Here is a 22,838-nt window from a genome sequence, read left to right as displayed (position 1 = left end):
ATATAAGAGCCTGGTGGGAAGTGTTGGCACTATAGTTTTCCCTCAATTTCTAGTGCTTCCTTGGCACCCACATTCTTGTGTCCCAACAGAAGGAAGTCTGAACACTGTGTCTGGAAGGAACGAGCTGGATGGCCGATTGCAGCCTCAGTGTCAAAGTTCAGTCATCCCCATGATGTTCTCCCCACCTGAGTCACTGCTGGCATCCTGCATCCTCCGGGGGAACTTTGCAGAAGCCCACCAGGTAAGGGGAGTACACGTGTGGCAGGTATTAACTGCCCAGGCTATACCTCATCCTAGTAAAGAATACTAAGGCAGCCTGTAGCTGTCCGGGGCCCGTGGGGCTTCAGGCAAAGCTAGATGTGTGTGCAACCAGAGCCTCTGGGAGCACCTGCAGGGGTATCCATGTATCAAGACCCAGTCCTCACCGTTGTGGATTTCAAGATTCATCCTGGAGATTTAAGCTCTTGAATCATTGGGGTTTTGTCTTAAACAGTGTTTTAATAAGATAAAAGAAAATATTTAGCCACAATTCCATCACTTCAAAACATTTTTTTTGTTTCTTTCCTTGAACACCTTCAGTGAACACATACGTATTTTTATATAGTGAAAAATCATATTACAGACAATTTTTTTTAATTTTTTTAATGTTTTTATTTTTGACACAGAGAGAGAGAGATAGAGCATGAGTGGGGGAGGGGCAGAGAGAGAGGGAGAGACAGAATTTGAAGCAGGCTCCAGGCTCCAGGCTCCAAGCTGTCAGCACAGAGCCTGACGCGGGGCTCAAACTCACAGACTGCACGATCATGACCTGAGCCGAAGTCAGATGCTCAACCGACTGAGCCACCCAGGCGCCCCTACAGACAATTTTTAATAACTAGAATGCCAATTCACTATACAAGAAGTAGAGGGGGTACCAAACTAGGATGTTCATGTTATATAGGGAAAAGTACAGGTAGAGGTCAGAAAGACTCTTACCCTGTCTGAAATTTGATATCCTCATTGGAAAATTGGAGTGAAATGTACTACCTGCTTGTCCTACCTCACGGGAATGTTAAGAGGATTATGTACAAGCTGTGAGAAATGCAAGAATCCTCTACAAAAAATTGCTTAAATTTAATAGCATAACAATCTACTATTCTGGTTTTTAAAACTCTCTTGGTATATTTATCACACTTGGGCTGGTCCCTTAACACATAGTTCAGAATTCTTCTTTCACATGAGTTCAGTTGTTGAGGAATAAATTGAGGAGAAATCTAGGTGGTGGGAGAATCTTGGTTTAACTTCCTCTGATCATTTTAGATCCCATACTTGAATGATAGTGATAATTCTGACCCTCTGGGGGAGAATTGCCAACCTTTCTTACACCCAAATCCAGAGAGGAAATCAGCCAGGACACCCCACCTTCCCACCTCCAAGAGGCTTTACTCCTAAATGTTCGCACCTCCTCTTCCTTTCCTGGGGCCTTGACCTTCTTTTCTTTTCTTTTTTTTTTTTAAATAAAATTTCTATTTTCTTAAGCTGGTTACAGAGTAAGTCATGAATATTGTAAGAAACTACCAAAAAATATTAATAGGTATTAACCCTGTTGTCCAGAATTACCAATTTTAAAGGTAAAGTGTATTTTTTGCCAGTATTTTTCCAAGTTATGCATGACTTTTCTATAGCCAAGATTATTGTGAATCTAAAACTTTACATAGAGCCTTTTTTATGTTTGCCTTATAACTGATTATAGTGACCTCACAGTAGTCTGATCAAGTAGCTGCATTTGACCATTCTCCTGTTACTCAACATTAGATTCTTTTCAACCATGGAATAGTTGTAATAAATAGTGACAAGATTATCACCTTTAGACATTAAGTCTTTGGAATTATTTCCTTAAGAGTTTCTGATGAAAACTACTAAGTCAAAGACTATACACATTTTTAAAACTTTATAGATTGTCAAATTGCTTTTCAAAAAAGATTGTGACAGTTCATTCTACCACCACTCCATGAGGGTTTATTTTTACAGTTTGTCATTGTGATAGAAGCAACACGGTATTAATGTTTCTTCAATTCCCTGGATTACTGGTAAGGGAAAATATTTTTCATCTATATAGGAGTCATATGTATTTTTTCTTTGAAATTATCTACATCTTTTGCCTATTTTCTACTGGGGCTCTAGTGGCTTTCTTGCTGACATTTATGAGTTATTTCTATATTTGATCCAATCTTCTAATATTCGCTTCTCTCACAAGCCTACAAAGCAGATGTCTTGGGGCCATAGTCTGATATTGGGCAAGATCTTATATTTCTAGAGTCCCCAACTCTGCGGCACCAGCACAACCCATGCTTGCTGTCCTGTGGCAGGTGGTGTTCATGTTCAACCTGAAGTCCTCGCCCAGCTCAGGGGAACTGATGTTTGTGGAGCGCTACCAGGAGGTGATCCAGGAACTGGCCCGGGTAGAGCACAAGATTGAAAACCAGAACTCAGATGGCGGGAGCAGCACCATTCGGAGAACAGGCAGCGGCCGCTCGACTCTACAAGCCATCGGCAGCGCAGCAGCAGCAGGTGCCACAAGGGCGGTGAGGGCACTGGAGGAGGGGGGCTACCAGGGGAAAAGCCACCAAATCACAGGCTCCTCATAAAGGTGAGCAGAAATCCAGAGCAGGACACTTGCCTTGAACCATAGCAGTCCTGACACACACAGAGTCGGTCTGTAGCTGTGCCCAAATTCCCTAAGCTGGGTGGTCACATACCTGCCCCTTCAGCTACTCCGTTAAGCTCTTCCTGTGGGATTTAAATGGAAGAGTGTGAACGCCATTTCCCCCATGTGTTTTTGATGGCCGCTACCTTGGGCTCAGGGCAATGGTTAGGAATTTGTTTCCTTCCAGATAGGAAGTTATTCAGAGAGAAAGCGTGTTACTTTACTTTTCCATAAAGCAAAGAAGCTGTGTATCATGCCAACAGCCTGGGCTTCACAGGCCTCAATGCCCAGCATTGGCAGCAGTGCAGAAGCTCATCCTTTCGATATTTCTTGAGGGCAGAACCCTGCCCCACATTTCCATGCCTCTTCCTGACCTAGGTTCCACATATCAAGTACCATCACACATTGCTGCTCTACATTCTCCCAGAAATTCTCTGTACCTAGTCAAAAGAATGTATGCACATCCTTTTTGTTTTTAATATAAATGGGCTTTTAAGAATAAGTACTGTTTTCTACCTTTTGGTTTTTTTTTTTTTTAAGCAATGCGTTTTAGAGATCTTTTCTGATTAGCACACACAGAGTCACCTCGTTACTTCTCAGCTCCCTTCTTTAGCTCCCATTGGGAAGAAGCCCCCAATCATCTCTACCATTTTGAGTTTCTCTGGGTCTTCCTTTATGTAACATTGTTTTCATGCCATAAGACCAGGCTGTAATGATGGTACTAATATGCATAAAAGATAATGCCATGCAGAAGGATCTCAAACATTTTTTTTTTTAATTTTAAGTTTATTTATTTTGAGAGCGCAGAGGAGGGGCAGAGAGAGAGGGGGGAGAGAGCGAATGCCAGGCAGGCTCCGTGCTGTCAGCGTGGAGCCCAGTGTGCAGGGCTCGAACTCACGAACTGTGAGATCACGACCTGAACTGAAACCAAGAGTTGGACACCTAACCAACTGAGCCACCCATGCACCCCTCAAACATTTTTTTTTAAATAACTACTTTTCAAAATACAAGTGGTAGTAAGAATCATCTTAACCTCTTGCTTTTTACTCCACTGCTGGGTGTCCAGGAATGGTATTTTACTCCATCTCTGATGTGACTGACAAGCTACTCAGCACCGCTGGAGAACCCATCCCCACCCTCCAGGAGGACTTTTGGATAAGCAACACCCTGGTGGAGCCCACTGCTCCCCTGAGAGAGGTTCTGGAAGACCTCAGTCCCCCTGCCATGGCTGCATTTGACCTAGCTTGCTCTCAGTGCCAGCTCTGGAAAACCTGCAAGCAGCTCTTAGAAACAGCTGAACGACGTCTAAACATTAGCCTCGAGAGCCGGGGTGAGTGTGCTTCTTTAGCTGTATTCCTTAATTCTCAAATGGGGGGATGGGTTTCTGAGACGCTTGATAAATTGGATTAGAAGAAAATGCTTTTTGGGGTAGGAGAGATAGGGAAAAAGGATTATTAGTTAATTTCCTCATGTCCAATTTGTTGGCTTAAATATAGTCTGAGAGTTTTGTCTTCTTTCATTTCCCTTTTTTTTTTTTTTTTTTTCAACGTTTATTTATTTTTGGGACAGAGAGAGACAGAGCATGAACGGGGGAGGGGCAGAGAGAGAGGGAGACACAGAATCGGAAACAGGCTCCAGGCTCTGAGCCATCAGTCCAGAGCCTGACGCGGGGCTCGAACTCCCGGAACGCGAGATCGTGACCTGGCTGAAGTCGGACGCTTAACCGACTGCGCCACCCAGGCGCCCCGAGAGTTTTGTCTTCTTAATAGACTTGGCAGTCTGCAGTAATTTAGGGAAATTCTTTTCTGGTTTATATATAATTCAAGGAAGAAATATACATTCAAAAATGATATAAGTGGAATTTGTGCCTTCAGACTGCATGCCTCCTGAAGAATGAACCCCACTTAATCTAAAACCTAGAACAGTCTTGAGTTCGTAAACCAGGTGAAAGGGAATATTTCATGGATCACAGTTAGAGGGAGGATTGTACCTTGGGTTAATAATGTCCCAGATCGTGTATATTGAATTCTTGGAGGAATTTGGTATATGAACGTAGAGGAATGTGAAGAATTAGGCAAAGTTCCACTCTCCACCCATCCATGATACACCAACATTGGACAAAGCACCTCTCTCTCAGTAGTAAGGAGAGATGAAAGGTGAATAGGTCATGGTATAAGAGCCACTCCTAGGTTCAGTGATTCATTAGGAGAAGTTAAAAAACTCAGCATGTAGTCATACTCTTGGCTAAGATTTATTGCAGCAAAAAGATACGCAGCAAAATCAGCAAAGGGAAAAGGCTCATGGGATAAAGTCCGGAGGAAGCCAGGCATAGCTTCCAGGAGTCTTCTCCCTGTGGACTTACACAGGATGTGCTTAATTCCTCTAGCAGTGAGCCGTGACAAGTGTATCCCAGGAAGCTCAGAGACTCAATGCCCAGCGTTTTGTTGTGTTTTGTTTTGTTTGGTGTGGGGGGGTGCATCTCTGCCCCGCGTGTACCAAAATTCTAGATTCTCAAAAGGAAACAGGTGTTCAGCATAAACCACATTGTACAAACAGTGTAGGCACAGCTGGCCACTCTTATCATCTAGGGCAAGCTCTATATCAGTGTCAGAAACCATTATTTAGTCAAGTTTGTAGATGCCAGCCAGTGGCAAACTTGCAGGCAGGCCTCTCTAAGGATAGCAGCCCCAGGCCTGCTGTGGTACCTCTTTTCTGCATGCCTCTACAAATCCTTTCTGAGCTGTTGTTAAAATGTCCTTTAATGTTCACATAGACCTTCTAAGAAAGTATACTGTGGCATATGCAATGCTGTTCTTATTGAACAATTTCCCTCCCCTTTTTCTAGTACTCATCCAAAAATGAAAGGAGATATTATCCAAACTGTTAATAGCTGAAATGGTTTCATGTCAATCAATAGTATCTAGTCTTATTTCCAGATTATCCAAAGTGTAGGGGGTACGAGAGATACAAGGAATAATCTCTGTCCATTAAGTTGTTTATAGTCTAGTCAGGGTGTCAAGATGCCCCTTTAGGCAAAGAGAGAAGACAGATGTGATCCCAGCTCAAGTTCTCAGCTGAGGACTGTACCAAGGCAAATCCACACAAGTGTTTGGCTTGGGACAGCAGTTTCATAGAGTGCCAGAGACCGTGTGCCCGCTGCTGTTTGCAGCTGAGGCATCAGGCTGGAGGTAGCCCTGGAACCTCAGACATTGAATAAACCAGGTAAGCTGGCTGTCACCAAAATGGCACAGCATATATTTCCTCTTTAATGTTGGGGAAGACAAAACTGTACAAGTAAGTACAAGACTGAGTTATCAGTCTCTGAAAGTGCCTTATTTTTTCTGCATTCCCTCTTCCTTCAATCCATTTCCAGGTCGGCGACTAGACCAGGTACTCCTCAATGCTGATGGCATTCGAGGTTTTCCTGTTGTTCTTCAGCAAATCAGTAAGATTCTCAATTATCCACTTATATCAGCTGGACAAACTAAATCGGGTGAGCTGCTTTTCTCCCTTTTTTTTTGTTTGTTTGTTTTGTTTTCTCCTAAACTTGGAGCGTTAGGTCAGCATCAGCGTTCACTTTTTCTCATTTGCTTTCCACAGAGAGTGTAGAAGAAAAAGGAGGGGGCCCTCCGCGGTGCAGCATAGCTGAGCTGCTTCAGATGTGTTGGCCCAGCCTAACCGAGGACTGTGTCGCCGGCCACACCACCCTGTCCCAGCAGCTGGAACAAGTCCTCCAGGCGCTGAGAGAGGCTCTACAGCTGCCAGGTACGGCCCGACTGCGCAGCAGCAGATGAGGGCTGAGCTGGGGAGAGGGGATAGCCGAGAGTGAAGGAACACTTTGGGGCAGAGGCTTAGGACTCCGGAACTGGGCTCATGAAGCCCCTTCTTAGCGAGGGCATGTCTCACAGCTAATTCCACCTGTTTTCCCAGCCCCTCAAGTGAAGGGATGCTTAATGCTCCCTTAGCTGATACATTTTTCACATTCTTTTTTTTTTGACTTAAACATTTTTCTCATTCTTAATGAGAAATACACCCAGAAGGTACTCAGTAAATATTTATCAACCTTCCCTAAAGGATTGCTGTGCTCTTCATCAAGCCATTCCACCCCAGAGACACTGGGGTGAAAACAGGACTATCCACCCTGATTTCTGCAAACTCAAAGCTCTTACTGGCTGAGAATCACTCGTAAGGGCAACCAATTTAGGACTTTATAGCTGCCTTGTAAGCATAGCACCCGGGCTATAGGATGCCCCATTGACCCAGAGCTGGAAGCAGAGACTAAGGCCTCCATCCCTTCTCTTGCCATAACTCCTCCCAGAGCCCAGGAGTACTCCACTCTCCTCACTGGTGGAGCAGGCGGCCCAGAAAGCTCCAGAGGCAGAGGCCCACCCTGTGCACATCCAGACTCAGCTCCTCCAGAAGAATTTGGGCAGACAGACCCCAGCAGGCAGCAGACAGACTGACTACCTAGGCACCTTCTTCAGTTACTGCAGCACCATGGCCACGGTTCTCCTTCGGAGTTTGAGTTCTGAGCCCGGTAAGTAGCAAGAAAGAGGAAAGGGAGTTGTGACTGGCCTGCAAGTGTTTAAGGTAGGAAAGAGGAAAGGTGCTCAATTAAGAGGTTCTGGGTACAGTAGTAGCCAAGAACGCTAGATTTATAGGGTCCCCTCTTATTCATCCCTGTGTTTTATTCATCCCTGCTTGCTCACTGTTGGGTACAGCTGTACAGCACATGGGAGTACCGAATAAATTTTGACTGCATTAATGGCAAAAACACCTCTCTCAGACCATTGTGGATTTGAGGACCCAGAGACGAATCATGTCTATGATCTGAGGGCCAGGTTCTTGCTTGAGTCCACAGAGAGAGTACTGCGTGCACTTCAGTCCTATTTAAGAGAGCAGGATGAGCTGTTTGGGGCCAAACCTACCCACTAAAGTTTGTCTGTGGTTGGAAGTCTTTAGAGCAGTGGTAAGGTGTCAACTTGTGGTCAGCGTCATGTTGAGAATACCCTTTACGTAGAAAATATCAAGTATTTTCCGACTATAGTCAGAAAGTATTACTGACTATATCAGTATAGTCTTCATTTTGATACTGCACTTCTTTATTAATTCTGGGAAACAGGGCTCTGAGCTATTGCAGTCATTGGTGAAAACCAAGGTCACTTTGTTTCTCTTTGCAGATCACATGGAAGTCAAGGTAGGAAATCCATTTGTTCTCCTGCAACAGAGCTCTTCCCAACTTGTGTCACACCTCCTGCTTGAGCGACAAGTTCCCCCAGACAGGTAGGAACTACTCTGTGGGAGTTAAGCATGGATGGGCCTTCCTAATGGTTTCATTAAGGAGTGCTCAGTGGGGTGGTGCTTGAATTCAGTACAGAGAATAGGGATTTCTTCCAGATTTTTCCCTTAATTTGCACTTACTCTTACACAGCTACATTAAAGTTCAATTTCAGTTGTTTCTCTCTCACCACCTCTCGCAACATTTATGTTGCAAGCATAAAATTAAGGGGTGAATCTTCATTCATGAATAGGCAAAAATCCAAAAATTTGATAGCTCATGAGTTGACTACACCATAGGAAAACAAGCATTCTTATGGATTGCTGGTGGGATATAAATTGGTACAGCCCCTGTGGGAAGACATTTGTCTATATTTATTACAAAAAACAAATTTATATATCCTTTGATCTAGCAATCACATTGGGGAATTTATCCTGTGGCTTTACTGACATGTGAAAAATGGTGTTTATCCAAAGTCATTTTATTACAGCCTTATATGTAGTAGCAACAGATCAGAAAAATCCATTGTCCACTAATAAAAGACTGGTTAAATTATGGTTCCACCTATAATGGAATATTGTATAGCTGTAAATTGGAATGAGGTGGTCTCTCTGTAGGGGGATATGGACAGTTCTCCCAGATACGTAATCAAACGAAAAAGCAAGGGCAGAGCAGTGGCTCTAATAGGCTACCTTTGGTCTGGGGCGGGGGGGAGGGGGGGAGGCAGGGGGGAGAGGGAGAGAGTAAGAATAACAAAGAGCCTGCATTTACATTAGATTGTATAAGCATAAAAAAATTCTGAACTTGGGTGATATACTTGTGCACTCAGGTCTTGCATGCCCTCTGCTTCTCTCCGTCCAGGCTGGCAGTCCTTCTGGCCCGAGAGGGGCTCAACCTGAGTGTGCCGAAGGTCATTGTTAACTGCTGCTGTGAGCATCTTGCCCTTTGCTCTTCCCAGCAAAGTCAGCAGACATCATCCCTTGTGACCCAGCTGGGCGTCATGGTCCAGCTGCACACCTCCCACTGCCTGGATGACCTCCCACTTTCTACACTGAGCTCCCCGAAGCCAACTGGGAATCCCACATTGGAGAGAAAGCCCCGCTCCTCCCCAAGGGATTCATCACTCCCAGCCCTTACCTCTTCTGCCTTGGCCTTCCTTAAGTCCCGCTCAAAGCTGCTGGCCACGGTGGCCTGTCTAGGAGCTTCCCAGGGGTCAAAGCTCACCAAGCCCAGCTTGTCATGGAAGGAGCTTCGTGGCCGCAGGGAAGTGCCTCTGAGCGCAGAGCAGGTAGCCCAGGAGTGTGAACGCCTCCTGGAACAGTTCCCTATGCTTAAGGCCTCCCTCGTGGCTGCCTGGGAGCCCCTACGACGGTCCACTGAGCAGGGGCAGAGCCTGGCAGTGAGTCTCTGTGGTCGGGCCAGTCTGTCTACCGTCCTCCTGGGCCTGCACTCTCCCAGTGCTCTAGACGTGCTTACTGAGGCCTTCAAGGAAGCCCTGGTGGCCAGAGATTGGCCCCAAGCCCTTCAGCTCACAGAAGTGTACGGGCGAGATGTGGATGACTTGAGCAACATAAAGGATGCGGTCCTGAGCTGTGCCGCGGCATGTGGTGAGCAGAAAGCTATGCCTCCCCTTCCCTGGTGGTAATAACATTGAGCATTCAGTGAGCGTATCATTGCATTGGATCTTCATAGTAACTCTAGAGAAAGGTGCCACTGTATCTCATGATACCAAGAGGAGACTGAGGCTCAGAAGGTAGAAAACTTGCCTAGGATAGGAGCAGAGCTTACCTTTAGAATGGGCATCTACCTTTCCATCTGCCTTTAGAATGGGCACTCATAACCAACTTTCTCAACACTGCATATCACAATCCCTGGAAAATTCTATAAATTACATATATCTGAGCACAACCCCCAGAAGCCCAGGATGGGATTCAAACAAATGTTTACTTTAAAACAGGGATCAGCAAACTTTTTCTGTAAAGGGCTTTGTAGGCCATACAGTCTTGGTTGCAGCGACTGGACTCTGCCATTATAGCATGAAAGCAGCCATACGTGATACGTAAACAAATTACCATAAGTACATTCTACTAAAATTTTATTCATAAAAACAGAATGTGGGGGCGCCTGGTTGGCTTAGTCAGTGGTACATGTATAAAAGCTCCCAAGGAACTTTTAAGGGCTTTGAGAGCAATGACCTAGAACACTCCACTGGGGGAGCAAGGGTTAGGCATGCTGTAGGGAATGGCTTCTCAATCCAGGGCTTGACTGCCCTGCAGAAAGGAGAAAATCCTTCCTAGAGAAGGTGGAGAAATCCCCTGATGGGCTGTGCAGTCTTAATTGCTTAGAGATTAATTGTTTTCAGATCTGTGAAATGGGTGTGGGAAAGATCTACTAAGTAATAATGATAGAGGGTATGGAGGGAGTGAAACTAGTTTACCTGAAATAACTTTCAAGCAGTTATATATTTGAATTTCACAGAGTGGAAATTGCAGGGAAAACCAGAGGTTCCACCTACAAGCCGAGTCTGAAATGGTGCTATCTGTGCAGCCTGCCAAAATATGGAGATGTCTCTGTATTTCAAAATACGTCTGCTCTTCTATCTTTTATTCCTTCCTCCTTCCTCTCTTCCTTTTTCTTCCTTTCTCCTTCTCTCTCTCTCTGTTCAGAAAATCTCATGACTGTGATTAAGTCAGCATAAAGAGAAACATAAGGGTATATGGCATTTCTGCTTGTTACATAATGGTTCCAAGTATAAACATTAATTAAGGTCAGATGGGTCTTAAGGATCCTCCAAGCTCCTGTTTTATGAAATTGAGCAAAGCCCTTTTCTTAAGAAGTAAACTGGATTCTTGAGCTCTTCCAGTGCCAGACTTACTATCTTTGGGTATCTTTTCATCCTATAGACAAAGACGGTTGGCAGTTCCTGTTTCCTGTGAAGGACGCATCTCTGAGAAGTCGGCTAACCCTACAGTTTATGGACAGGTGGCCCCTGGAGTGGTGCCTGGAGATCCTGGCATACTGCATCTCAGACACAACTGTCCAAGATGGACTGAAGTGTGAGCTACAGAGAAAGCTAGCAGAGCTGCGGGTGTATCAGAAGGTATGGGTCCCAGCATCGAGAGGAAGGAAATAGGCTTCCCACTATATTACCAGCTCCATCCTATTTTCATGTGATGGTGGATTTTAAGAAACAGACGATCTGGGCCTGGCTTTTGTTCTGTATCTGTTTTTAGATCTGGCTTCTGTTTTTAGGTAAACAATGAGGAGACCATGTATTTCCTTTTATAATTTTAAATATGAATGCATCAAACAAGGATAATAATAACAGTCCACAAAGCCTCTTTCACATGTGTATTTGAGTTTTGTGCATGTTTTATGTCTGTTATGTCTTCTTTGTTGTTGTTCAAGCGTTTTTATAGAGCTTAATCTCAATTATATCTTTTTTAAAGATTGTTTTAAATTTCAGCTAAATTTCAACAGCCATTTTGAAAGGCTGCATGAAAGTGACAGTTTCCAAATGAACGATTATTTGCAGATGAGTGTTATATTCAAGATCAAGAGGCCCAAGGAGACAGATTTAGGTGATATGGCTACATAGCAAGTATAAAATCTATGCTGATTTTTCCATGTGTACTTGCAACCAGAGTCCAGAGCCCCATCAGAGAAAGTGAAAATGGCAGGTGAAAGAGATTTTCTTTCCACTCTTCCTCAGCACTTCTCATGCAGAGCTTAAATGCTGCATGAAAGACGATCCCACGGAACATTCAAGCTGGGAGAATATCTTGGGTAGAGTTTTGAGATGGAGGAGCATGGGACAAATGACCCCAGAAGGCTGCACAAGTTGTGAAACACAGAAGCCTCTGATTGCCCTGTTAAGTGAAAGGCTCCAATCCTGACCTCCCTGCCCAGCCTTTGCTCCCTGAGTATGCTTCTCAGATACATTCACTCATTTTCCAAACAGTCTTTGCCTCATTTGCTTTAATTTCTCCTCTCTCCTGGAAAGTTTTGACAGCCTGACTTTGGGACACAAACTTAGGGGTGGCCCATCCCTGGAAACTCCAGTGACTTGTTTGTGGAAGGGGAAGCTGCAGTGTGGTTTGAGAGTTCTTTCTATTTCCCCTTAGATTCTAGGTTTGCAAGCTACCGTGGTATGGTGTGACTGGCAGACCCTGAGGAACTGTTGCCTTGAGGACCCATCAACTGTCATGAACATGATTCTAGAAGCAAAGGTACTATTTTCCTGAGTGGTAGTTCCCTTTCTCCTCTTCTCAGAGTTGAAACTCCTTACCTGGTTGTGTAGACCCCTTTCCATGTATCAATGTCCACATTTTCTTTTTTTTTTTCCCCATTTTTTTTTTTAGATTTATTAAGTAATTATATATTTTTTTATTTTTTATATTGGTAATCTACATCCAAGTTAGTTAACATATAATGCAATAATGACATACCCATTTAGCCCATCCCCCTCCCATAACCCCTCCAGTAGCCCTCTGTCCTCCATACTTGAAAGTCTCTTATGTTTTATCCCCCTCCCTGTTTTTATATTATTTTTGCTTCCTTTCCCTTGTGTCCATCTGTTCCCTGTCTTAAAGTCCTCATATGAGTGAAATCATATGTTATTTGTCTTTCTCTGACTGACTAATTTTGCTTAGCATAAAACCCTCTAGTTCCATCCATGTAGTCGCAAATGGCAAGATTTCATTCTCTTTTGATTGTCGAGTAATACTCCATTGTACCCCATCTTCTTTATCCATTCATCCATCGATGGACATTTGGGCTCTTTCCATACTTTGGCTATTGTTGATAGTGCTGCTATAAACATGGGGGTGCATGTGTCCCTTCGAAACAGCACACCTGGTGGCGCCTGGGTGGCGCAGTCGGTTAAGCGTCCGACTTCAGCCAGGTCACGATCTCGCGGTCCGTGAGTTCGAGCCCCGCGTCAGGCTCTGGGCTGATGGCTCGGAGCCTGGAGCCTGTTTCCGATTCTGTGTCTCCCTCTCTCTCTGCCCCTCGCCCATTCATGCTCTGTCTCTCTCTGTCCCAAAAATAAATAAACGTTGAAACAGCACACCTGTATCCCTTGGATAAATACCTAGTAGTGCACTTGCTGGGTTGTAGGGTAGTTCTATGTTTAATTTTTTGAGGAACCTCCATACTGTTTTCCAGAGTGGCTGCACCAATTTGCAATCCTACCAGCAGTGCAAAAGAGATCCTCTTTCTCTGCATCCTCCCCAACATCTGTTGTTGCCTGAGTTGTTAATGTTAGCCATTCTGACAGGTGTGATGTGGTTATCTTATTGTAGTTTTGATTTGCATTTCCCTGATGATGAGCGATGTTGAGCATTTTTTCATGTGTTGGCTGGCTATCTGGATGTCTTCTTTGGAGAAGTGTCTATTCATGTCTTTTGCCCATTTTTTCACTGGATTATTTGTTTTTTGGGTGTCGAGTTTGATAAGTTCTTTATAGATTCTGGATACTAACCCTTTATCTGATATATTGTTTGCAAATATCTTCTCCCATTCCATCGGTTGCCTTTTAGTTTTGCTGATTATTTTCTTCGCTGTGCAGAAGCTTCTTATTTTGATAAGGTCCCAGTAGTATTTTTGTTTTTGTTTCCCTTGCCTCTGGAGACGTGTTGAGTAAGAAGTTGCTGCGGGCAAGATCAAAGAGGTTTTTGCCTGCTTTCTCCTCGAGGATTTTGAGGCTTCCTGTCTTACATTTAGGTCTTTTCATCCATTTTGAGTTTATTTTTTTGTATGGTGTAAGAAAGTGGTCCAGGTTCATTTTTGTGCATGTTGCTGTCCAGTTTTCCCATCACCACTTGCTGAAGAGACTGTCTTTATTCCATTGGTTATTCTTTCCTGCTTTGTCAAAGATTAGTTGGCCATACATTTGTGGGTGCATTTCTGGGTTCTCTATTCCATTGATCTGAGTGTCTGTTTTTGTGCCAGTACTATACTGTCTTGATGATTACAGCTTTTTAATAAGCTTGAAGTCCGGGATTGTGATGCCTCCTGCTTTGTGTTTCTTTTTCAAGATTGCTTTGACTATTCGCAGTTTTTTCTGGTTCCATACAAATTTTAAGATTGTTTGTTCTAGCTCTGTGAAGAATCCTGGTGTTATTTGGATAGCGATTGCAACGTCTACATTTTCTTGGTAACTACATCACATTCTTTTCTCTTTTTGTGTGTGAAATTTACCAACGTACAGAAAAGTGTAGAGAATAATACAATTGATGCTTTTATACTGTCACCCCACACTGTACACCCTAAGTACAGAATGTAGCGCTAGTGGTGAAATTGCTGAATCGTCAGGCATGAGCATCCTCACCTTTACCGAGATGTTAGAAATTGCTTTTCAGACCAGTTGTCCACTTGCAGTTCCTATTGCTCCACATTCTTAGAGCATTCAGTATTGTCCAGCTTTTCCCTTTGTGCCTATAAGATGAGATCTCATTACTGTTGGAATTTACGTTTCCATGGTTACTAATGACCTTGAATATCTTTTCAAATGTTTATTGAACACTTGAGTGCTAAATAGAATTTCATTTTATTTTTTAATTTTTTTTTTCAACGTTTATTTATTTTGGGGACAGAGAGAGACAGAGCATGAACGGGGGAGGGGCAGAGAGAGAGGGAGACACAGAATCGGAAACAGGCTCCAGGCTCTGAGCCATCAGCCCAGAGCCCGACATGGGGCTCGAACTCACGGACCGCGAGATTGTGACCTGGCTGAAGTCAGACGCTTAACCGACTGCGCCACCCAGGCGCCCCTAGAATTTCATTTTTTAAGGAGCTAAATATACCATAGTTCAAAATGTGAATGTACTCATTCAGATGTTCACTCATTCATTGAGGAAACTTTTATTGCTCATCTGTAATTTGCCACTCTACTTCGTGGTGGTGAGACAAGACAGTTAAGCTTAGCCCTTGACCTTGTGCAGCTCACATTTGGGGAAGGGTGGTGATGTGAGGCACATCCCTAGATGACTGCGATATATCAAGTGACAGATTGTGGAGGGAGCACAGGCAGGGCACCTAATGGGGCCTGCGAAACCAAGAAGCACTCCAAACGAGGTGGCAGAGTTGTGGGGAGGACGTTCCAGATGGCACCACATTAAAATACTAGGACATTCTCTGAAACTTTAATCCAACGTTCACAAATTGGGAGTGGGGGCTAGCAAATGGGGACACAGATGGAATCCAATGCCCAGCATGTTTGTTTGGCCTATGCAGTATTGGTCTGCCAAATTTTAATTTTTCATATTGTGATCTCTTCCCGACATTTTGAAATATGGAAAAAATTTTTTTTAATTTTTTAATGTTTATTTATTTTTGAGAGACAGAGACAGAGTGCAAGTGGAGAAGGGGCAGAGAGAGGGAGACACAGAATCCGAAGCAGGCTGTAGCTCTGAGCTGTCAGCACAGAGCCCGACATGGGGCTCGAACCCATGAACTGCAAGATCATAATCTGAGCCGAAGTCAGACGCTCAACTGAGCCACCCAGGCGCCCCTTGAAATATGGAAATTTTTTGATTGAAGAAAATTTTGTTTAATTTTTGAAGTCTGGCAACACTGGGCCTTGCATATATGGTAACAGTCAGAGTTGAGTAGACACTGTCTCCTTTGTGTTTGTTTTGTTCTTTTGTTTATGTATTTTAATTCAAATATAATTAATATATAGTGTTATATTAGTTTCAGCATACAATGTAGTAATTCAGCAATTCCATACGTTACTCGGCACTGTCTCCTTTGGACAGTCTTCTCAGTATTCCCCATTTCCTTACTATCTCCCCAGGGTTGACACCAAATGTCAGTCACTAGATGTCCTCTTTTTCTTTTTTATACTAGATCACAGAAGAAAGTGATATTCATCATCAGCCTACTTCGATCGTTTTCATGACTCCCTTGCCACTGTAGTCCTTTGAGTTTATGAACCCACTTTAATCCAATAATGAACTTCCCATCAACACTTACCAGACTTTCCTGGGGACTCCAGCAGACTCAAGACTGCTGAGAAAAATCTGGCAAAAGCTGGATGTGTGACAAGGCCGGTGATTTAAAGAGATTCAAGCCGTGTGTGTTTCCTTCCAGGAGTATGGACTGTGTGAAGAGTGGGGCTGCCTCTACCCCATTCCAAGAGAGCATTTAATCAGCCTACATCAAAAGCATCTTCTCCACCTTCTAGAAAAAGGAGATCATGAAAAGGCTCTGCAAGTAAGCCTCCATCATTTGCCATTTTTCTTTTGGGATAATACAAAAAGTTTAGTCAATTCAGATGACTTTGTTCATGCTGAATCCCATGCAAAGCATTTGCAGTCTCATTTCTGCCCCTTCATGTCCTTAAGGAGTCCTTTGTGTCCTCAAGATGATTGTAGTCATCTTCAGCAGAAGGTGCGTAGCCTTGCCTTTTATACCAAATGGTCAGCTGAGTCCAGGATTCTGCTAAACTCTGGTCGAAGCCATCATTTGTGAAGCTACAGAGATGGCAAAAAAAAAGAGTACAGAGAAGGGATTAATCCAAAATGAATAAACCTAAATGTTCATTCTCAAAACAGGGCTGGACTGAGTTCTTTATGGTCCTCACCTTTCTCCTCTACGCTTCTCCTACAACAGCTCCTACGAAGAATTCCTGACCCCACCATGTGCCTTGAGGTCACAGAGCAATCCCTTGACCAGCACCCTAGCTTAGCCGCTTCTCACTTCCTGGCCAACTACCTCACCACCCACTTCTACGGAGAACTGTCTGCTGTCCGACACCGTGAAATCCAGGCGCTATACATAGGATCCAAGGTCAGGAAGAAAATGGGGTGGTGGGAAGCCATCCCTGGGGGAGAGACTGCCGGCCTAGTTCCCACTTCAGAACTTATGCTTTCAATGGCTCTTCTCCCAGGCACCTGCCATTCTTGGTCTGTGCTGTATAAAACCTTTACCGTAACAGCACACCATATCCTAGTTGAGTCCCTTAGGAGTAGTCATTCTCATCTTGCCTTGCCTCCAAAGTGAATTCTGGGTGGTCCTCCTGACTTTTCTTCATGGTTTCCCTGGTGTCTGCTGTATCAGTGCTTCCCAATGCTGACTATATGGTAGAATCACTTGGACTTAGAAAAAAAAAAAAAAAAAACATTGACCTTTACCCCAGATCAATTAAAACTGAATCTCTTGGGACAGGGCTTAGCTATCTTCCAAAGGGATTCTCATGTGAGGATTTCAAACCACTGCTTGATAACCTAGTCTGAGCTAAAGAAAAAAGAGTTAGCTGTCTAGGTAATGAGGCCTTTATGTTTGATGTGTAACCTTAGAGACACTAACAGAAGAAATTATAAACTAGAAAAAGTAATCTAGTGAAGGAGGGTCTGGGGAGAAATGGACCCATCTGACACTGTTCTAATGATTCCAATTGGCAGTCATATCTACCATGCCGTGAGTATGGACCTCACCCCACAAGTACAAGTGCCGTGAATATGGCCACTGCTCACTTGCTAAGAGTTCAACTACATAAAATGTTCCTAAGGAAAATGCACTCTTTTTTTTTTAATGCACTGTACCTAAATGGGTGAATGAATCCTTGAAAATTGGCAATGAGCAGACCCAGTGAACATATTTCATATCTAGTGATAACAACATCTAGGAGTTTAGAGACATAATTTACCTATAGGACCCTAGAAGTGCTTAACTTAGACAGCCTCCTATTGCTCATTCTAATAATGCCTCATTCTACTATTATATTGCTCATTCTACTAATGCCTCGAATAGACAGAATGTTGGCTTTAAGGATCAGGCAGAGCTCAACTACGCCTAGAGGTGCCACCTGTGGGCCAAATCCAGTTCTCAGCTGGCTTTTGTAAATCAGGTTTTTACGGAACACAGTCCATACATTCCTTTATGTATGGATTATGGCTGTTGTCACACTATATTGGCAGAGTTGAGTAGTTGCCACAGAGACTTTATGACCCATAAAGCCTAAAATACATACTATCTGACCCCTTACAGAGAAAGTTAGCCAACCCCTCATCTAGGTAAAGGTACTTAAAGTACTTCTTGATTGCCACCTGAAAGATTTAAATAGAGGAGTTCAGCCTTGCTTCCTAAAAGACTGCTAGCCAATTCTAATAGTTGGCCATGTGCCTTTGGTCCCTGATCCTCTGTCCGCCCCCCCACCCCCTGTCCGCAATAAGAACCTTGACTTTCTTCTGAAATGCTAGTGTACTGTTTTCTTTATTGTGTGAATCTATCCTACAAACAGGTTCTACTGACCTTACCTGAGCCACACCGGGCCAACTACTCCCATTTGTCTTCTAACCCCCTCCTCATGCTGGAACAGCTACTCATGAACATGAAAGTGGACTGGGCCACTGTGGCTGTGCAGACTCTGCAGCAGCTGCTAACTGGGCAGGAGATTGGCTTTACCATGGATGAGGTTGACTCACTGCTTTCCAGATATGCAGGAAAAGCCTTGGATTTCCCGTACTCTCTGAGGGAGAAACGATCAGGTAACTGCCAACATACTAATGGGTGCTCCACCTGGAGGAAGACACACCATACTACATCCTTAGTTTTAATTTCTCTTCTTCTGTTGAGTTGATCAAGAGTGAAAGGAATACATGTCAGGAGAGAGAGAGCTCTTTGTTATATAGGAGAGCTCTTGGCCCTGGAGGAAGTAGCAGGCTAACCAAAATTAAGGGATGGTAGATTAGAACTGTGCAGACAATAAAGGTTTGGGAAACAAAACATGCTGGGAGTGGTCTCTGTCTGGCCTCAGTGCAGTGGACTCTAAAGTACCGTCATTCTGTGTTGATGGTATGCTTTATTCCCAGGGTCACCTCAGATACCACTACTATGCGAGCTGAGCCTCTTCTAGAATGAGTAAAATGGAATGTCAGCTGATGTTCCCAGACAGCTTTTTTTTTTCTTACTACCCTCCAGGGCTATCATTTAATTGTCTTCTATTTCCCTCTGGGCATTTTTTTGTAAAAAAAAAATGTATATATATGTATACATAATACGTATGTATGTGTATTATATATATATTAAAAAAAAAGATATATATATATATACATATATATATATAAAATAAAATCCTAGCAGCTGCTTCCTTATCTCTTTTGCTTTTTGAGGAGTTTAAGAAGCATGAAAGTACCTCTGGCACACTTTTTATACCTAGTAGAATCATGTGATAACATTCAGCAAACAACAAGGCTTTAAATTAAATGCCTAGCATGGTGAGGAAAGATGCTTATGGTAGAATATATCTTGTCAGCATTTTCCCTCTCTACAGATTCTGTGATTCATCTCCAGGAAGTTGGGCAGGCTTCAGACCTTGAGACCTTGTCTAGATCTCCATCAGCAGAGTTCTCTTCTGCTGCTGCTCCTGGTAAGAACAGGTTCTGAGGGTTACCCATTGGTTAGTTCAATCTTGCCTTATTTCCAATTCTTTTGCTTCTTTTTTCATTTCCAGTTACAACATTCTTTTTTTTTTTTTTTTTAAGTTCATTTATTTATTGGGCGGGGGTGTGGAAAGGCAGAGAGAGAGGAAGAGAGAGAATCCCAAGCTGGCCCTACACTATGAGCACAGAGCCCAATGTGGGGCTCAATCTCACAAACCACGGGATCATGACCTGAGCCAAAATCAAGAGCCTGACGCTCAACCAACTGAGCCACCCAGGTGCCCCCTTCAGTTACAGCATTCTTATTCATTGTTTTCCTTTGTCCATTCCAGCTATATCCCAGAAAATTTAACAGTTGATTTTTTTTACTTACAGTAGTATTTCTAGAAGATCTCTGCAAACCCTGAATTAGCAAATACTAGACCATTGCTCCTAGGGAAAGTGTATGTATGTGTGTGTGTGTCACTTAGATTATAATCTTAAATTGAAAACCATTCATCCTAGTAGATTTTATTTTCTTTTTTTACCAAAGAGAAAAAGAGGTCTAGAAGTGTTAGAGTGACTCACCTGAGGCAAGCCCACTAATGAGTGCCTAATGAGTGTTTGGGATTCAGACCCTGGCCCACTAGCCCAAGAGCCAGATATTCTGGCACCACACCACACTGTCCCCTACCATCTCCGTCCTCTGGTCACCTCTGTATGAGAGCTGAAATAAGAAAGCAGAATGTCACCTTGTTCAACCTCAGATGGAAACCGGCATGTCAGGTGACTCACTCATTCGCCACTCTGCCCGTGTCTACAAAGGCACTGCAAATACTGATTTTGAGGTTACAGATAAATTTTGGTGACTGGCAAAATGCATAAATACAGACTTCACTAATGGGGATGATAGACTGTATTTAGTCCTATGCTGCAGTTTGTCATTTATGTCTCCTACACAGGATGCAGTCTCCTTGAAGGCCTCAGCCATGTCTGATGACCCCTTTTCACCACGCCTCCTTTCCCACAGTTTCTGGCCCCTTGCTCAATGGCCTGCCCTCCTCAGAAGAAGCTCAGCAAGTGTTTGTTTTGCCAACGATTAAGGGAGTGGGATTCCAGGGAGAGATTTTTGGGCACTGCCAAGAGTCACTGTATTTTTCAGTTCTCTTTTTCCGTGACCTGCCAACATTGCTCTGCTAGGGACAAGAAGTTTCCTTGAATACCATAGAGCAAAGACTGTGGCATTTCATGGCCATACTTTAAAAATTAGCCATGCTGTACAGTAACCAGCAGACCTGAGGGAAAGGCGCAGACTTACAGTTTTATGAACAGCCTCATGCATCTGCGTATGGCAGCCTGAGCAGCTTTGGTTTACCCTTTTTTTTTAGTTTTTTATTGTGGACATTTTCCAAAACTCTAAAGTAGAATAATGTAATGAAGTCTCACATACCTATAGCCCAACTACAATAATTATCATCTCATGATGGCCACTCTTGTTCCATTATACCCTTGACCCTCTACTGGATTATTTTGAAGCAGATCCTAGATATCATACGATTATGTTTATGAATATATCAGTATATGTCTCTAAAAGGTAAGGATATTTATAAAGCAAAACCGTAAGATCATTATCATGCCTAAAAACAAATTAATGATTTCTTATTATTATCATTTCCCCAGTTGTCTCAATGTTTTTTTTTAGAATTGATTTTTCTAGCATTAAGATGTAAATAATGTCCATATATGGTATTTAGCTAAAATACCTCTTAAATCTCTTTTCATCAATTGGTTTCCCTGCCTCTTTTTTATTTGTGGAGGAAACTAGGTCATTTGTCCTGTAGAGCTTCTCACATGTTAGGTTTTGCTGATTGCCACCCTGCAGTCTGGGTCTCCGTCCCCTGTATTTCCAGTACACTCGTAGGTAGATATAGAAGCTTGATTTCATTTAGGCTTAATATTTTCTGATAAGTGTATTTGATAGGTATTTGTATGCCTGCCATCAGGAGACACTCAATGCCTGGTATCTCTCTATGACACAGTCAGCCACTGATGACCATTGGCTGGATATATAACTTCAGTAGGGGTTTGAAACATGGAGAAATTATAATTTTCTAATTCCTCCTTCCTTTATTAGCTGGACTATTGATCGCCTTTTACTCTGACTTTCGTTCTGACTCCCAGGTGTCTCCACTGTACGTTCCCCCAGTCCAAGGGAGAGGAGCTTCCCAGAGAATCAGGCCCCCCCAGAGTTTGTCCCCCCAGCAACACCCCCTGGCAGGCATCAGTGGGTGCCCGATGAGAGTGCAAGCGTCTGCATGGTCTGCTGCAGGGAGCGCTTCACCATGGTAAGCAGCGTTGGTCTCCAGCTTTACCAGCAGGGGAACTGAAAGGAAACCACCAGTTCGTGAGCCTGGAGTTTATAGTCACCTCCTGTCCCTAAGAGGATATTGGTATTTTTAATTTTTTTAATGTTTTTATTATTTTAATTTTTGAGGGGGGGAAAGAGAGAGAGAGACAGAGTGCAAGCAGGGGAGGGGCAGAGAGAGAGAGAAACAGAGAATCTGAAGCAGGCTCCAGGCTCAAGCTGTCAGCACAGAGCCCGACCCAGGACTCCAACCCCTGAATCATGAGATTATGACCTGAGCCAAAGTGGGACATGTAACTGACCGAGCCACCCAGGCGCCCCTTGATATTGGTATTTTTAGAAGAACTACCAAATCTAAGACTATGGGTTTATCTTTGACCCAACCAGAAATATTTTCTATATTCAGACAGGTGGTAGACACCTTCAAGGAGCTTTAAATTTTAAAATCTTTTTTTCTCCATTCTAATGAAAGAATAAACAGAGGCAGAGTGGTATAGCAGAAGGAGTCACCAAACACCAAGCAATCTTCTTTCTAGCTCCCCTTTCACAGTAAGACAGGTGGCTAGTAGTGGTTTTATGTGCTAGCTCTGGAGACAGAGGACATAGGTTCTAATCCCAGCTCTGCCTCTTACTAGCAGTGTGACTTTTTCAGTCTCAGATGCTCACTTGTAAGCTAGGGATGATATATTTGTTGGCCCATGGAACTGTAAGGACTGGGTATGATAACAAATGGTACCACACTTACCACAGTACTGACTGGCTTATTAGTTCAGGGCTGATGAGAACAATGATAATGTGATCTCTCTGTGACTCTTTTCCCCTCATCTATGAAAGAAGTATATCTATCAGCCTCTTACAGTGGAATAAGACAGTACTAGTAAAAGCATTTTGAAAAAAAAAAAAAGATACTTTCTCCTCATCATCAGTGTCGTGAAGAAACGTGATATGTGTTGATTGAGAAAGTCCCTTCTTCCCCACTACGTTTTGCTGTGTCTTCACACATTGCCTCCACAGACAGGTAGAACTTGTCAGGAACTATTGCAAAACTAACTGTTCCATTACTTGGTCACCTTTGCCCACCATCTGAGAGATAACGTTTAAATGTCAGCTTCTTAAAGGCAAGGACTAAGTGTTGTTTCTCAG

General features: G+C 43.4%; 1 protein-coding gene across 6 annotated transcripts in view; it reads left to right on the top strand.

Annotated features, from left to right (window-relative positions):
* ZFYVE26 (zinc finger FYVE-type containing 26) overlaps positions 1-22,838 on the top strand; it is an 89,538-nt gene that overhangs the window by 23,874 nt on the left and 42,826 nt on the right. For 5 of the 6 annotated variants that reach the window (XM_045060109.1, XM_045060110.1, XR_006599718.1 and 2 more), the window contains 15 exons: positions 90-241; positions 2,349-2,550; positions 3,753-4,016; positions 6,060-6,179; positions 6,287-6,451; positions 7,005-7,223; positions 7,867-7,969; positions 8,826-9,571; positions 10,868-11,064; positions 12,089-12,193; positions 16,059-16,181; positions 16,581-16,757; positions 18,211-18,457; positions 19,225-19,338; positions 21,512-21,675. In XM_045060109.1, the coding sequence (XP_044916044.1) occupies positions 90-241; positions 2,349-2,550; positions 3,753-4,016; positions 6,060-6,179; positions 6,287-6,451; positions 7,005-7,223; positions 7,867-7,969; positions 8,826-9,571; positions 10,868-11,064; positions 12,089-12,193; positions 16,059-16,181; positions 16,581-16,757; positions 18,211-18,457; positions 19,225-19,338; positions 21,512-21,675 (3,098 nt within the window). The remainder of the gene's footprint in view (positions 1-89; positions 242-2,348; positions 2,551-3,752; positions 4,017-6,059; positions 6,180-6,286; positions 6,452-7,004; positions 7,224-7,866; positions 7,970-8,825; positions 9,572-10,867; positions 11,065-12,088; positions 12,194-16,058; positions 16,182-16,580; positions 16,758-18,210; positions 18,458-19,224; positions 19,339-21,511; positions 21,676-22,838) is intronic. The other variant, XM_019833183.3, reaches the window with a different exon arrangement.

Source organism: Felis catus, chromosome B3, assembly GCF_018350175.1.
Source record: "Felis catus isolate Fca126 chromosome B3, F.catus_Fca126_mat1.0, whole genome shotgun sequence".
Classification (NCBI taxonomy): Eukaryota; Metazoa; Chordata; class Mammalia; order Carnivora; family Felidae; genus Felis; species Felis catus.
This window is presented reverse-complemented; position numbering and strand designations above follow the sequence as displayed.